Raw genomic sequence first — 14,184 nt, 5'->3', positions numbered from 1 at the left:
ATGGGTCAGAGAATTCAAAAACAAAAACAAAAGCAAGAGTGTTGCACAAACCCACTTTGACTTGGCTGGCTTGTTCTTTGAGCTTGTCAGCCTCACAGTTGGGTGGTATCTCAGAACTGGGGTGACCATATGGCTCAGTTTACACTAATTGTCCCAGCCTAGCTATTAATAGTGTCCTCTTCACTCTAAGAAATGTCCTGGTTTAGGTGACAAATTATGGAATAAAAAAATAGGTTACCTTATTCAGAATGAGAAAGAGAAGTAAATATTCTGTAAGGGAGCCTTTTTTTTATCTGAATCCCAGAATATAATAAATGCCTGGAGTGAAATTTTTTTCCTCAGTTCTCCAAAAAATTGTACTGAACCAGCAGTAACATAGATAGGTAGATAGACATGAAATTAATTCACCATGAATATAGGTGTCAACAGTGGTTGACAAATTCCATGTAATAGGAGAATACATATTTTCATTCTTGTAGAACATATGGTCTCTGATATATTCAACTCTATTGTTGAAGTGTAAAAGTAGTCACAGTTGCTACATAAAGAAATGAGTGTGATATATGTTCCAACAACACTTTGAAAAACAAAAAATGTAGACAGGTTGGATTTACTCAGAGCTAATCCATGATTTTCCACTGTCTACCATTGGGTAAAAGGGCTATCTTCTTTAACTGAGTCCTCTCAGTTATACACTCTATGATTCATGTGTTTTGTTTGTTTTGCTGTATACATTGTAAACCTGTATAACTTGGTTCTCATTTGGTAGCAGTGCTTAGGAAGGTTTTAAGTGCTTTTCTTTTGAATTATGAGTAGATTCTTTCCTTCTTTAATCCAGAATCATGCTAGAATAGTCTATGAATTAATTATTATTTTATCAGTCATGTCTATGTAGGTCATTCTGATTACATTAAAGACCATAAGGTTGTTGGAATCATATGAATAAGAAAGAGATTCCAATTAGTGTTAAAATCCAAGTGAAAGTTTTCTACCTCAAAATGCAGGGAAAGCAGTACTTTGTGATTAATACCAGGGAACATAAATAGCTAATATAAACTTTCTATGAACACTGTACTTCTTTCTCAGTTACATATGCAAACACATTGCCTTTGAATGCCCGTTTATTATCAGTGTGACAAAATATATAGTCCAAGATCACACAAGTCCTAAAGCATGAGTTTAGATTTGAATCTGTCCTCTTCACTGTTGTGTTATAATGTAGGAATATACCTTTTTTTTTTCAATAAGCAAGACAAATAGTAGTAAGCAATAGAATTCAATAGCACTATTGTTAGTGATAAAACTGGATGTATGGGGAGGTCCGGCCAGCCCAGAAAGGGCCATAGCAGAGAGATAGACAAAGGGCAAGTCTTTAACTCACAATTTATCAGCATCTCTGAGAAGAGGAAGGTATATGAACAAAAAATGTAGTGGGGGAGACCATGTGCACTGGATCAAAATCAAAAACTGTATGGTAGATAGAGGAAGATGGAAGGGATTTAATATATCTGTGCCATAGGGAGTAGAAATAGCAATGTGTGCAGATGAGGCATATCAAGCAGGGCCTTGAGTGGATGAAAAAGTCAGTGAAAACATAAAAAAACAATGAAGAATGTACTGGCAATAAGGAGGATAAGAGGATGTGGAGTGGGGGCAAGGCCCAGGAAGGAAGATCATGTTTGGGAAAACTGTCTCCGTTCTTAACAGCTCTATAGCACAAACGTAGCTGTTGTGCAGCTGGTAATGTTAAAGGAAATGTGTCTGATGAGAGAAGAGAGCAGAGTGATTTAAACAGACTCTGAACTCTGCCGTGCTTTTGAGTGGCAGCTGTGCCCAGCACAGCTGCAGTGGCCACATCTGAGCCGTGTTTTCAGCCCATGAACAGAGTACTGTTCTGCCCAGCTGCAACACAGGAAGGTTCATAAGTCTCAATTCCTATTAATTCTTTGGTCATTCATTATTACAGTGACCTTAAACTCTCTGCCGGGCATTCAAGGGGGATGTCATGTGTAACTCTATTGGAATTCTATTGTAATTCAGAGTTTAAGCATCAGGAAAACTTCCACCAATTTTTGGCAACTAGCAGATAGTCTTATATAAAAGATAGTCTTATATAAAAACATTTAGATCAAACTTCATTGCAGCAAATGGGTAAAACTCCAGTGGAATTTATATACATTTATAAGGAATAAATGGTGATTTTTTTTTCTTTTTTCTACTCTACCTTCTTTAATTACCTTCTCAATGTTATACAAATTTCAAATGTGTGTTTGGATCAAGCCGAAACATTTATTCAACATGTAGCATTTATATTATCCTAGACAGCAGGCAAGCTGTGTGAGAAGAGTTACATAAATTATATGTCCTATGATTATGAAGGGATAGCGCCAACCCTTGTGTCCTTGGAGGACATAATGACATAAAGATAGATCTAGGAGGACAGGTGAGTCATTCCTGCAGATATCCCAGAGTTCAGTGTAGAAGGCATATCCAAGTGGGAAGAAGTCCTGGCTAGAAAGGGAAGTTGACAATGAAGAAATGAAGATAAGGAAACAGGTCAAGTGTGGGTGGAATCACAGGGAGGCCACTGGGAATGACAGATTGGTGCATTTTGTGTCTTATCTGAGAGTAACATGTCCAAAGGGACATGAAGTGAGGGCAGAAAGACCAACTCGCAGTCAAGTGTGAGGTCTCTTGGTCCAACCTAGGAGTAAGTGATATTATGCTACTAAATTTTATGACTCAGAGTCTTCATCTGCGGAATGGGAATGACAATAATAATTCCTTCTGTATTTCAATTTTGGAAGAATTAAATGAATGAGTACTTATAAACCAGTGGATGGCATGAAGTAATTGCTTAAAAATATCGAATATTATCCTTGACAAAATGCCTTGACTTTTCCCTCTGTGTTGTAAACCCAATAAATATAAACCCATCTGTTTTTGGAAACATTTTAACAGTAAGATTGTGGGAAATCCATTAGTCCTTTGACTAATGAGTTGGCTGTTGAAAGGACAAATCTATTTCTGCGAATAAATCTGGTGAAAAACTCCATTGTAGTCTCTCATACAAATTCACATGGCACACCTGACACTTGCATACACACAAGCATTGGTATCTTTATTAGGTTTGCATCAGTTGGGGGGGAATTTATGTCTTGACAAATTTTAAGTTTTCTTATATATAAACTTGATATTTTTTCCATGCTTTTTGGTAATCTCTATCTCCTTTAAGGTTTGTTTTTTGTGGTACTGGGGTTTAAACTCTGGGCTTTCACCTTGAGCCACTTCACCAGCCCTATTTTTGTGATGATTTTTTTTCGAGATAGGGTCTTGTGAACTATTTGCCCTGGGCTGGTTTTGAACCGAAATCTCCCTGATCTCTGCCTCCTGAGTAGTTAGGATTAGAGGCCTGAGCCACTGGCTCCTAGCTTCCTTTAAGAATTTTGAGAGTGATTTGTGAGAGAGATTCCTAACTTCTTGATCTGTTTGGTATTATTTTTAATTGATTTTTCAGATTTTTTCCTACCTGTTTGTTATTGATGTGTGGAAGTGAAATTAATTTTTCTACATTGATTTTGTATCTAATGATCTTGGTAAAGTTACTATAATTTTCATATGATAATTGCTTTGGATTTTCTATTAGATTAACACATAGTGGAAACATAATATTTTTCTCCCTTAATTTCTAGTCCTTAAACTTTTACTTAGTGTTTGTATCTCACTGTATTGGCTACTGGCTCTAAAACAATGTAGAACAGAATTGATGTTGGCTGACAATCTTTTCTCATACTGAACTTAGAGAAAAAGCTTGCACTATTCACCCTAATGAATGATGTAAAGATGCTTTTTCAAATTAAAGAAGTTCCTTTTTATTTGCTCAGAGTTTTTACCACAAAAGTAAGATGAGTTTGATGGAACACTTTTGTGAGTTCATGGAGAAGAGCATTTGTACATTCTTCTTTCAATTTGTTAATGTGTCTTCAAGTGTTAAGCCAAATCTGTATGCCTGGAATAAATCCAACTTTGCTGTGTTGTACAATTACTTTATATATTGCTGTGATAAATATATATATATGTGCACATTTATATATATGTACACACATTTTGCTCAGGATTTTGCACCTCTGATCATTATTGACTAGACTGACTTGTAATTTTCTGGTTTTGAAAATTTCTCTTGGGTCGGTTTTCTAAATTCACAAAACAAGGTTGGATTTATTCTCTATCTGTTCTGTGGAAGTGTTTGTGTAAGCCTGGTTTCCTTATCTTAGAGAATTTGCTAGTGAGGCATCTGGAGTTTTCTTCTTGAGGTTTTAAATATTCAGCTTATATAATATCTGTATATACACACACACACACACACACACACACACACACACAGGGTCATTCCATATTTTCTTCACCTTGGTTTTTATAAGCTGTAATTTCAAAAACTTTGTCCATATAAAATTTTCTACATTTGTCCATATAAAATTTAAATCTGTAGGATTGCCCTCTTTTATGCTTTCATCCTGTTTTTTTTTTTTTTTCCTTTTTTCTTCCAGATAGAGATTTATGTTAGTCTTTAGAATCAACCAATACTTGCCTTTGGTAATATCTGTTTGCTATTTTCTTTTTTATGAATTACTATTTTTTGTTACTTTCTGTGGGCTTTTCTCTGTTCCTTTCTAAGATGAACAATTCGATCACTTATTTTCTATCTTCCTTTCTAACATAAAGATTTAAAGTTCTGCAATTTCCTATAAGCAAAACTTTAATACCCTGCTAAACATTTTGGCTTATAATAATCCCATAATCATTTAAATTTAGTTGAAGTTATTTTCTAATTTTTATTATAATTTCTTCCTTGGCCAAGAAGTATATTCTTTAACTTCCAATCACTTTGGAGATTTTCTAGTTATCTTTTTGTTTCTGGCTTTTCATTTAATTTCTTTATGCTCAGAAAATATTGACCGAACAATTACCTACTATTGTACATTTAGCAACAAAGATTGACAAGTAGATTGTTGGGTGTATTATACTGATTTGATTGCTAACTTTGTTCATAACTTTCATATTTGTACTAGTTTTTTAGCTAGGTTTTCTATCAATTACTTAGATTTTAGAACCTCTCCTAAGATTGTCAATTTATCCGTTTCTCCCTAAGGTTTTATTAGTGTTTGCTATCTATATTTTTGAAGGTATGTTATCAGTTTTACATATTAAAATTGTATTTTATCGGTGAATTGGCTAATGGATCAATATGAAGTAGCTTACTTACCACAAATAAAAGTCGCCTGTTTTGATGACAAATATTAATATAATTATATCATCTTTCTTTTGTTAGTGTCTTTATGATACATCCTTTTTTTATCTTTTTCTCACATGGTTTGGTTCTAAATGTCTCTTCTGTACCTGACAATCACTGTCTTTCAATTGTAGCATGTATTCCTTTCAAGTTTAATAAGACTGATAATGTTCTTCCTCTGTTTTTCTTATTTTTTTTCAGTTTTCCTGTAATTGTGAGGAGTGGAAACACTCTTGCTATTTCTTTCAGTTGTCATCCTATAGTTAACAGCATGACTTCCCATACTCTAATATAGTTACATTATTTTCCTTTTCAATTCAGGAGACTTCTGATTTCCATGTCTTTTAACATCTTCTATATTTTTGTACTTCGTGATTCAATGCGTGTGGATTTCCTGTCAATGATCTTGTACTATATTAATTTCTATGCTATTTAGATTTCTGTTTCATTTATTCAGTGTATTAATCATGGTGCCATGTGCCGTTTTATATTTTTAACGGTAAACTCATGTTCCTTGGATTTTTATGCAGGGATTATACTAGCCAGGTTGATAGTACATAGCACTAGAGAGGATTGTAACTTGAGTCTCCTTAGGCAACTACCAACATGGGATTCTTTCTGGTTTTAATCTAAAATATTGTACTTAAATGTCTTCAGTCTACATTGTTAACATATCCTGGGATGACAATGCTCTCTACTGATTCCACAGCCAGGACAGGCAGAGCTAGTTCTTTATGTCCACTTATGTACAGTTTCTTTCTTTTCTCCTTTCCTTTTGTTAGACTCTCTCTCACTCATCCTTACACTGAATATGAAAATTTTCTTCTTTTGGGGAGATCCTAGGATTTATTTTCTGACCCACACGTGCCATGCCAGTAACAGAAACAAGTTCAAAATCTCAATATTTAGCAGTAATTACCAGAGTAAAAAAGCCTGTTAGAGCTTAGTTATCTACCAGAGTTCTTGCATCCATATTTTTTTATTTTATTATTTATTATTTTGATATTAACCTACTGAAGGTTTCATATCTTCTTTTTTCTTTCCCTTTGTCTTTCAAAAAAAGGGTTTACATATTGTTAAGCTTGCATATTACTTTCTTTTTTTGGGGGGTTTTTTTTGTTGTTTTATTCACATTTCCTTTAAAAAATACAGCACCCTTTTTAATTTTGTTAAAGTAGGGTGAGCTCATTAGAAAGGAATACTGAAAAAAACCAGGCAAGCCCACACTTTCAACTCCATCTTCCCTCCAAGGATTTACATGCACATTTATTGTTTATCAGTAGGTCTAGCTCTTTCCACACTGTTACCAGAGGCTGACACTATGTTACCAGACAGATTTTTATCTTTTTATTTAAATTTGACTTCCATTCCAACAAAGCAACCAAAACCATCCATATCAAGTTTTAGTTCTCTGGGTAACTAGGTACTCCAAGTAAGAAGTGGAAATAGAGAATAAATGATGCTACATCTTCCATCAGAATTCATTACTTTTAGCAAAATGGGGCAGAACGTCCAGGTTGAAGGACCAGGAAAAAAGTGTGTCCACCCATGAGACACTTACAAATTGATCACTATGACAGCAGCCCTTTTCAGAGGTAATAATGTCATTAGGTTGTGGTAATTCTCTAGAGACCCCAACAGCCCTGGATTAGCAACATCTGGACATTGTTCAGATGACACAAATTTCTGCTTCCTGCTGTTAAGGCTTCATATTACTTTCTTAAGAGGTGGTACTATCACTAGAAAGGGAATCATAATTTATTTTTCTTTCTATTTTTGAAGCTTTTCCTTAAAATGTTGATGTCAGTGCTTTCTTCTCAAATTTATGTTATCTTTGTGCAATCAATAACAAAGAAAAAGGGTAGCTAATACTTCTTACTCTGTAACAGATATTATTTACTTATTAACTCATTGAATCCCTTCAATATCTCTGTAAGGTAGATGGAGTTGTTAGTTTTCCTTTATGTAGGATGCATACAGAGATTGGTACAGTGCTTGTGTTAAGCAATGTTTGAACAAAAAATTACTTTTACATGGTAAGGTACTATAGTAATGAATCTGTCATGGTGAAGAAAAGGGTTGTTTATGTTTCTACTTTTAAGAAACTGAAAAAAGGTACAAAGTTTAATGCTTGTTTTTACTTATTTTAGTTTTGTTATATCTGAGGTGAATCCATTATAAAAATAAACAGCCAATGAAACACAGTCTCCCATTATAATCTGTGCCTGCCTCTCATCATATTTAGTTAACATTAGCTATAATATATCCTTCAGGTGTTTTTTGGGATAAAAACACATATGTGTGATAATTATACACATATCATTTAGTAATAATTGTTACAAATATGCATTTATTTCATGAACCATACTTGACCTCCATCTAGCGTCTCTGTGTCCTTGAGTAAGAATGGCTACAAATTAGATGCCTTGCCAGACATAACCTAAGCAAGTATGGAGTCCATATATCTCTTCAACACATATTGTGAATGTGCACCCAAAATGTTCTGGTACAAGTTCTATTGTGGAAGACAGAACTCAGGAATGATCCTACAAATATGTGGAAACTGAGAGCAGTTATTTAAATGATGGTGTCATGTTACCATGGATTCCAGGAGGGATACCATGGAGGAGGAATTCCAGGATTCCAGGAGGTCTTTTGTAAGAAGTCTGACCAAACCTAGAAATTAAGAAGGAAAAAACAGGAATAAATTTGGTAATGTAAAAATGAAAAATTTATTTAAAAGTTATTAGTAAGGATTTATCTCTTTACTATCCAAAAGAGAGCTATTTTAAAATACTAAGGACAAATCTAAGCAAAATGGTGTCAAGGAAAATTGATAATAGTTGACCCCCTTTCCTTTTATTTTTTTGTGTGTTTACAATGTGCCATGTACTCAGCTAACTACTAAACTGGTAGTTCTTCTTCAATTCTAGCAAAATCTGTGATCTATTTATTATTCCTGTTTTTCAGAGGGGAGATTGATACAATCCATTTCCCAAATTCACTGAGCATATTAGCAACAGAGCCTGAATAGAAACCAAGTTACTTTGCTTGTAAATCAAAGCATTTTCCTTAACAGTGGCTCCAGACATACAAATAATTTTTTCTTAGTAAATTACAGCTTAATATGATCAATAAGCATATTGTTCAAATTTACTTAAAGAACTCAGAAATTAAATACACATAAATATTTCTCATACCACAAAATGTTGATACTAAGTCTTACCAACTGAATGATGTACTTGTTCTGAATTGTTGAAGGAATGTGGTTATTTATGCAACTTAGTCTCAGCTCTAATTTGCTCACATGTAACATGGAGCTAATATTTACTTGGCATAATTATTAAGAGCATTACATGTAACTACGTGAAAAATGTTAGCACAATGTCTGACACATGCTAAATGCCTACAAGCTATTGCATGCTAGTTCCTCTGAAATCACCCAACATCTTTCTCCACTCCCCTACCCATAAAAAGAAAAACAAAAATTCTTTGCCTCTTCTTATTCCTAATATAATGCAAAGAGCCAACATGTAGTCTGTATATGAAGATGAAGACCAACTCTAGGTACCCATGAATCCTCAGTAGGGCATTGGATTTCCAGTACTGTACAATCGCATCTTAGGACATTCAGTACTGTATCACTTTTTCTGTTTCTGGATTTCCACACAAATCAAAATAGTCAATGGATACAACAAAAGGAGCATAGAGTCCTATATGAGTGATAAACAGTAAAATCACCTATATCACCTATGACTTCTGATGTGATGATTTATTGCCCAAATGCTCTCCCAGTCATTTCAGGGCACTGCTAGCTTTCTAAAGTAAATGAGTATGGAAATTCTTAATAATAGTTATATCAGATATCACAAAGTCATGAAAGCACTCTAATAATCCATAATATCCTTCCTTTCCTAAAATTTGCTGGCAACTGTGTATCCATTGAGAGAGAAAACTTTACTCAGAACTGCTCTAATGCTTAGTTTTGAAGAGTTTGGTACCCGTAACCATCATGGCAATATTGCTGTTTTGAAACTAATCTCTCTGCAGAGCCAAAGTCTTCTGGTTCCAAGAGTGCAAGTTGAATGCTGACTGATTCTTGTGCTGTTCTCCTCATTAACAGTTTTCCAATACCCAATCAGTTTAGCAGACTTTTTTTAAGTTGACACACACACAATAATTGTATATACTTATGGGGTGCACAGTATATTTCAATACATGGATACAATGTATATTATCTCCAGGTGTTTAAGGAAGCTTTTTCAACAGATTTTGTTTTACTGTGAACATGAAATACACATGACAAGAGGATACTTTGGAAGTTGTTGAGCATCACAGGAAATGACATTGATGTGTTTTATCTATAGCACCTTTAACTGGACGGTCCCATTCCTTTCACTGCTGGCCTGTTTGATTCTGACAGTAGCCACTATCACTTTGTACTTGGTTCCACTGCGCTACATCATTTTAATCTGGGGTAAGTTTGGCATGGTCCTTTTGCTACCAAGCAATTCCAGGTAAGAACCAATTACTCATTTTTAAAGTGTAACTATAAACTTTAAATGTACTCTGGTTGGCAATTAAACATGAGATGAAGGTAAGCATTTTGGGAACAAAAACTTCTAGGACCTCCCTGAAAAGCCCAGTTGCATGAATGATCAGCATAGACATTTATAGTCCCTTGCATAATTAGGATCAAATAAAAATGTGATCAGTCTTGCCATTTCCTCTGGGCTTTCCTCAAATAACATATTGCTGTTGCTTGGGAACTTTCTGGAAACACTGTGGCTCAAACAGTGAGCAAACACCTGCATCTTGCCCTTTATATAATGTAGAAGGAGCTCTGGCCACTGCCAGGTTGTGCCTGACACTTCATCTCTCTTGCAGAAAAAAAATAAGCTAACCACATACTTAAATCCAGAGGCAGTGGGGTAAGGAAGGGAATATTTTGGAACTACCTGAGCAAAGCCTGAAGGGAGAGGAAGTTGTTAATTACCAGGGAAAATGGTGTGACTGCATAAAGTTTAGCTGCTTTAGAAAAGGAAAAGCAGGAGCTAGGAGCATGACTCGAGTGATAGAGCACTTGCCTAGACAAGGCAAACTTGAAATAAATTTCATGACTTGGCTTTACACTCAAGCAAGCGATTGCACAAAATATAAGCAACTTTGTGAATCTGTCGCCATGTGCGCACTGGGTTGATGTAAGGAGCCAAACTTAACTGGATAAGCTAATGCAGCTTTTATCTTATGGTTGCTGATTTGTTGGCTTTCAAGTCTAGGGATCTTCCTGGAGGTCAAAAAGATGGGGGAGTGCCCTGAGTTGCATTCATCTTTAAGCAATAATGATGAGCCTGTCAGTGCTGGATAAAAGTTGCAACTACTCTAAAACGATTAAGAGTATCCACCAATATAGGACCATGCTGACAAGGAAAGCCCACACTAGGTTTTCAGAAATGGGAAGAGAGCAGTGGGAAAAACAGGGCAACTATCTTGTGAGAGCAAAATCCATTCATTCCCTAAGTTATTTAGGTGGTGAAAAAATCTTAAATCTCTCTCATTTTTAGCAAGTTCAGAAAAAGATAAAAGACATTCTAACCCTCCCCTTATTAAATGATGATCCTTATTCTGGTTAGTTTGCAACAATTCTAGTAAACATGTGGTTCTTAGGAAAGAACATGAGCCTCCTTGAAGGACCATTGATAAGAAGAAATATTTTGCAAAAGTATTTCCTTAAATACATACTGAATATTGTCTGTACAGACTGGATAGTCTCACTCTTTTTCAATTTTTTCCATATGTATTAGTTTCAAAAATCACATTTAGAAGTACAACCTTAAAAATGCTGTTTATCCTAACCAGATATAATTAAAAATTACAATCCTTTGGCTACGTTTTGTTCATCTTTAAGTTCACGTAAGCTGAATGTCGTGGTCAAATCCAAGGATATGGGACTCAGACATGAACAGCTTATCTTTGATTGGCAATTGCGGGATTCCAACTTTTCTTCCTATTTACCCAAATCAGTTTTACTTTTGATCTTGGCAGCTTTCTAACATCAACTCTTTGCATGTAATAAACATTTTCTCTATTATTATTCAGTATATGGATGAATACATTTAACAATATGGAGTTGATTATGCTCTCAGGGGCCAACTCTTTGAGCTTTACCCTCTGGTTCTTTGGTTCCATGTTCTAGACAGGAGATCATATTTTATTGATGAGCTTTCTCTAGGTAATGTAGTCAAAGCCTTGGCAGTTAATACCTGATCTATTTCCTCTTATCATCATGAAAAGCTGTAGAATATATCCTGTAGTTGTATTAGGGATTTCTTCTTTTCCCAGTCAATTAGCAATTAGTTAATAATAGCAAGGTATTCCTTTGTGCATCACTTAAATGATTGCATCCCCTACACAGACTTTCTTACATAGAAAAAGATAAACTTATATGTTTTAAGCTTCTAGTGTTCCTTGTTATTAAGGTTCAGAAGACTTTTGGGGAGGCATGGTACTGGGGTTTGAAATCTGCCTCACCAGGTACTCTATTGCTTGAGCTAGCCTCCAAGCCCTTCTTGCTGATTATTTTGGGGATAGGGTCTTACTTTTTCCCCAGGCTGTTTTGGACCATGATCCTTCTATTTATACTTCTCAACATTGTTAGGATGACAGGTTGCTATGCCAGCATTTTTTCCCACTGACATGGGGTCTCTTGAACTTTTTCCCCAGGCTAGTCCAGAACCGTGATCCTTTCAAGTAGCTAGGATAAAAAGTGTGAGCCACTGGTCCCTGGTTCATGGAAGACATTTTATTCTAAGTTGCTTATTCATCTTGTCATAAAGTAGATAAAGAGCCCAAATTTTTTGTGAAATTGTCCAAAGGATTAAACACATTGAAATATATGTATTAGATTTCTATATTCCATACATCCAATTAAAATTTCCACATAAGTGTTTCAAGTATCTGAATTATTTAAGTTCAGGAAAATAGTTTAATTTCATAATGCCCACAGGAAATACTCCTGGACTCACTAAAGTCATTGAAAGGTTTTAACATGTGACACACTTTCCTCTGTAACTTTATAATTCCTAGTGTGACTATGTAGTGATAAGAGATCTGTAGTGAGTACTTGAGAAGTATTTAGGAGTACATGTTCAATGTTTGTGTTCTGTATAAATGACATTTTCTTGGGCATATCACTATTTTCTACACAGACTTATATGATATATTTCCAGAAAGCAAATCACTGAAGATTCAATCTAATTCATGCTTTCTGTTTCTTTTGAGAGATTTTTCCATAGTTTTTGTACTTTGTTCTTTATCATAGGTGCTCTGGTTTTCATTTCCCAACTCAGGTCTCCATTGTTTGATATAGATATGAATTTCCCAAGCTAAACTTTGAGCTTTTTGGGAGAAGGAGTCATGACTTATTTACTTTTGTATCTCCGTTTGATAGCATATTGTCTTTTACATGAAAGGCACTCAGGGTTTGACAAAGGAAGAAGCAAGGTTCCTCTGCCCCACCCCTACCCAAATTATTACACTTGGAGTTCTGTTAGCCACTTACCTGATAAACTATGCTATTCTATTTCAAATGGTTATTCTCCAATCTAACAAATGTGCAAAGCAGCCAAGCAATTTTCCATCGCTTTTGACTCTCCAAGTGATTTTTTTTTCTACTGGAAGGCTCATTTCTATCCCACTCATCTATTCAGTTTATGATCTGGGGCCATTAATAGTGTCTTTTCCAATTGTTATCCTTTAGAATTTAGATTTCACTTGCATTTTCTTCTTGGCTAAAAAAATTAATAACACAGCTGATACACCCTCTAGCTATATGGTTTAGATTAAGAAAAATCTAAAGTTAGGTCTAGTGTTTTACTGCATGAAGTCACAATTTCTACATTTAATTGTGTGATCACAGGCATCATAGTACGAAGACTCCTTTCCAACACAACCTCCTTTGTCTTCCTAGCTTATTGACATCTATGAGAATGACTACAGTCCCACATATTTTTGTAGAATTACAGGATCCTTTTGCTTATATTATCCAGTGTGATTCTACCAACAACCCTGGAAACTGCATTGGGCAAATTTTTATTATGAAGATTTCACTGTGAGAAACTGGAGATAGAGGAAGGTTAAATGATTTGCCTGAAACTGCACAATTAATACTTTATGAAGCTAGAGCTGGGCTCAGGCATTCCTGCACCATAACCTTTGTTCTATTGCCCCTCTCCCCTTAAAGATGACCAAGGAGGCTATGATCTCCTATTCACACTTGATCTCACATAATAGATAATATAGTACAATAACTGAAAGAGCCAAGCCTTAGATTCTTCAAAAAATAAGGTATCTCAGGTTTTTGAAGCATGCAATCTGAATGCCTTGTAATTTTTATTCTAAGTTTTTCAAACATAGAGAGTCTCAGTGCATTGTGGACTACTTCTGCCTTTATTGGTACATTTGAGCTACTGTGCAGGTTTATAATCTTCTCAGTGACTAAAAATGCAGTGTTTTGATCGGCTGTGATATTATCCCTGCCTTGCTGTTCATTGTAAAGACTCCAGATGCGCACACTATATATAATTAACAATAGAAGATATATCTTTTCTCAATACGTCTTTGTCTCCCTTCATCATTTTGCCTTGTCTGTTTTCTTTTGCCAAAAAGCCCATGCTACAATTAAATGTCTTTAGAATAACACAGTGAGAGTATTTTAGTTTAAAGCAACGCTGGGGGAAATTTTAGTTAGAAATGTGAAGCTTGCAGTGGGGGTAGAGGGAAGAAAGGCAAAGTGCAGCTTTGACTTGAGGAAAGGGGATCGTTTGCTGGGAACCTTCCCTAACCCAACCACCAAGCCACCATTTACTCATGAACAATGGCTAGCTCCCATTTGC

At 35.2% G+C, this 14,184-nt stretch overlaps 1 protein-coding gene across 9 annotated transcripts in view; it reads left to right on the top strand.

Annotated features, from left to right (window-relative positions):
- Positions 1 to 14,184, top strand: part of Mctp2 (multiple C2 and transmembrane domain containing 2) — a 238,429-nt gene that overhangs the window by 212,687 nt on the left and 11,558 nt on the right. For all 9 annotated transcript variants that reach the window (XR_012444033.1, XM_074061890.1, XM_074061885.1 and 6 more), the window contains one exon: positions 9,658 to 9,767. Coding sequence is in view for 8 of the 9 variants with exons in the window: in XM_074061890.1 (XP_073917991.1) it covers positions 9,658 to 9,767 (110 nt within the window). In the remaining variant the exon portion in view is untranslated. The remainder of the gene's footprint in view (positions 1 to 9,657; positions 9,768 to 14,184) is intronic.

This window comes from Castor canadensis, chromosome 19 (genome assembly GCF_047511655.1).
Source record: "Castor canadensis chromosome 19, mCasCan1.hap1v2, whole genome shotgun sequence".
Lineage (NCBI taxonomy): Eukaryota > Metazoa > Chordata > Mammalia > Rodentia > Castoridae > Castor > Castor canadensis.
This window is presented reverse-complemented; position numbering and strand designations above follow the sequence as displayed.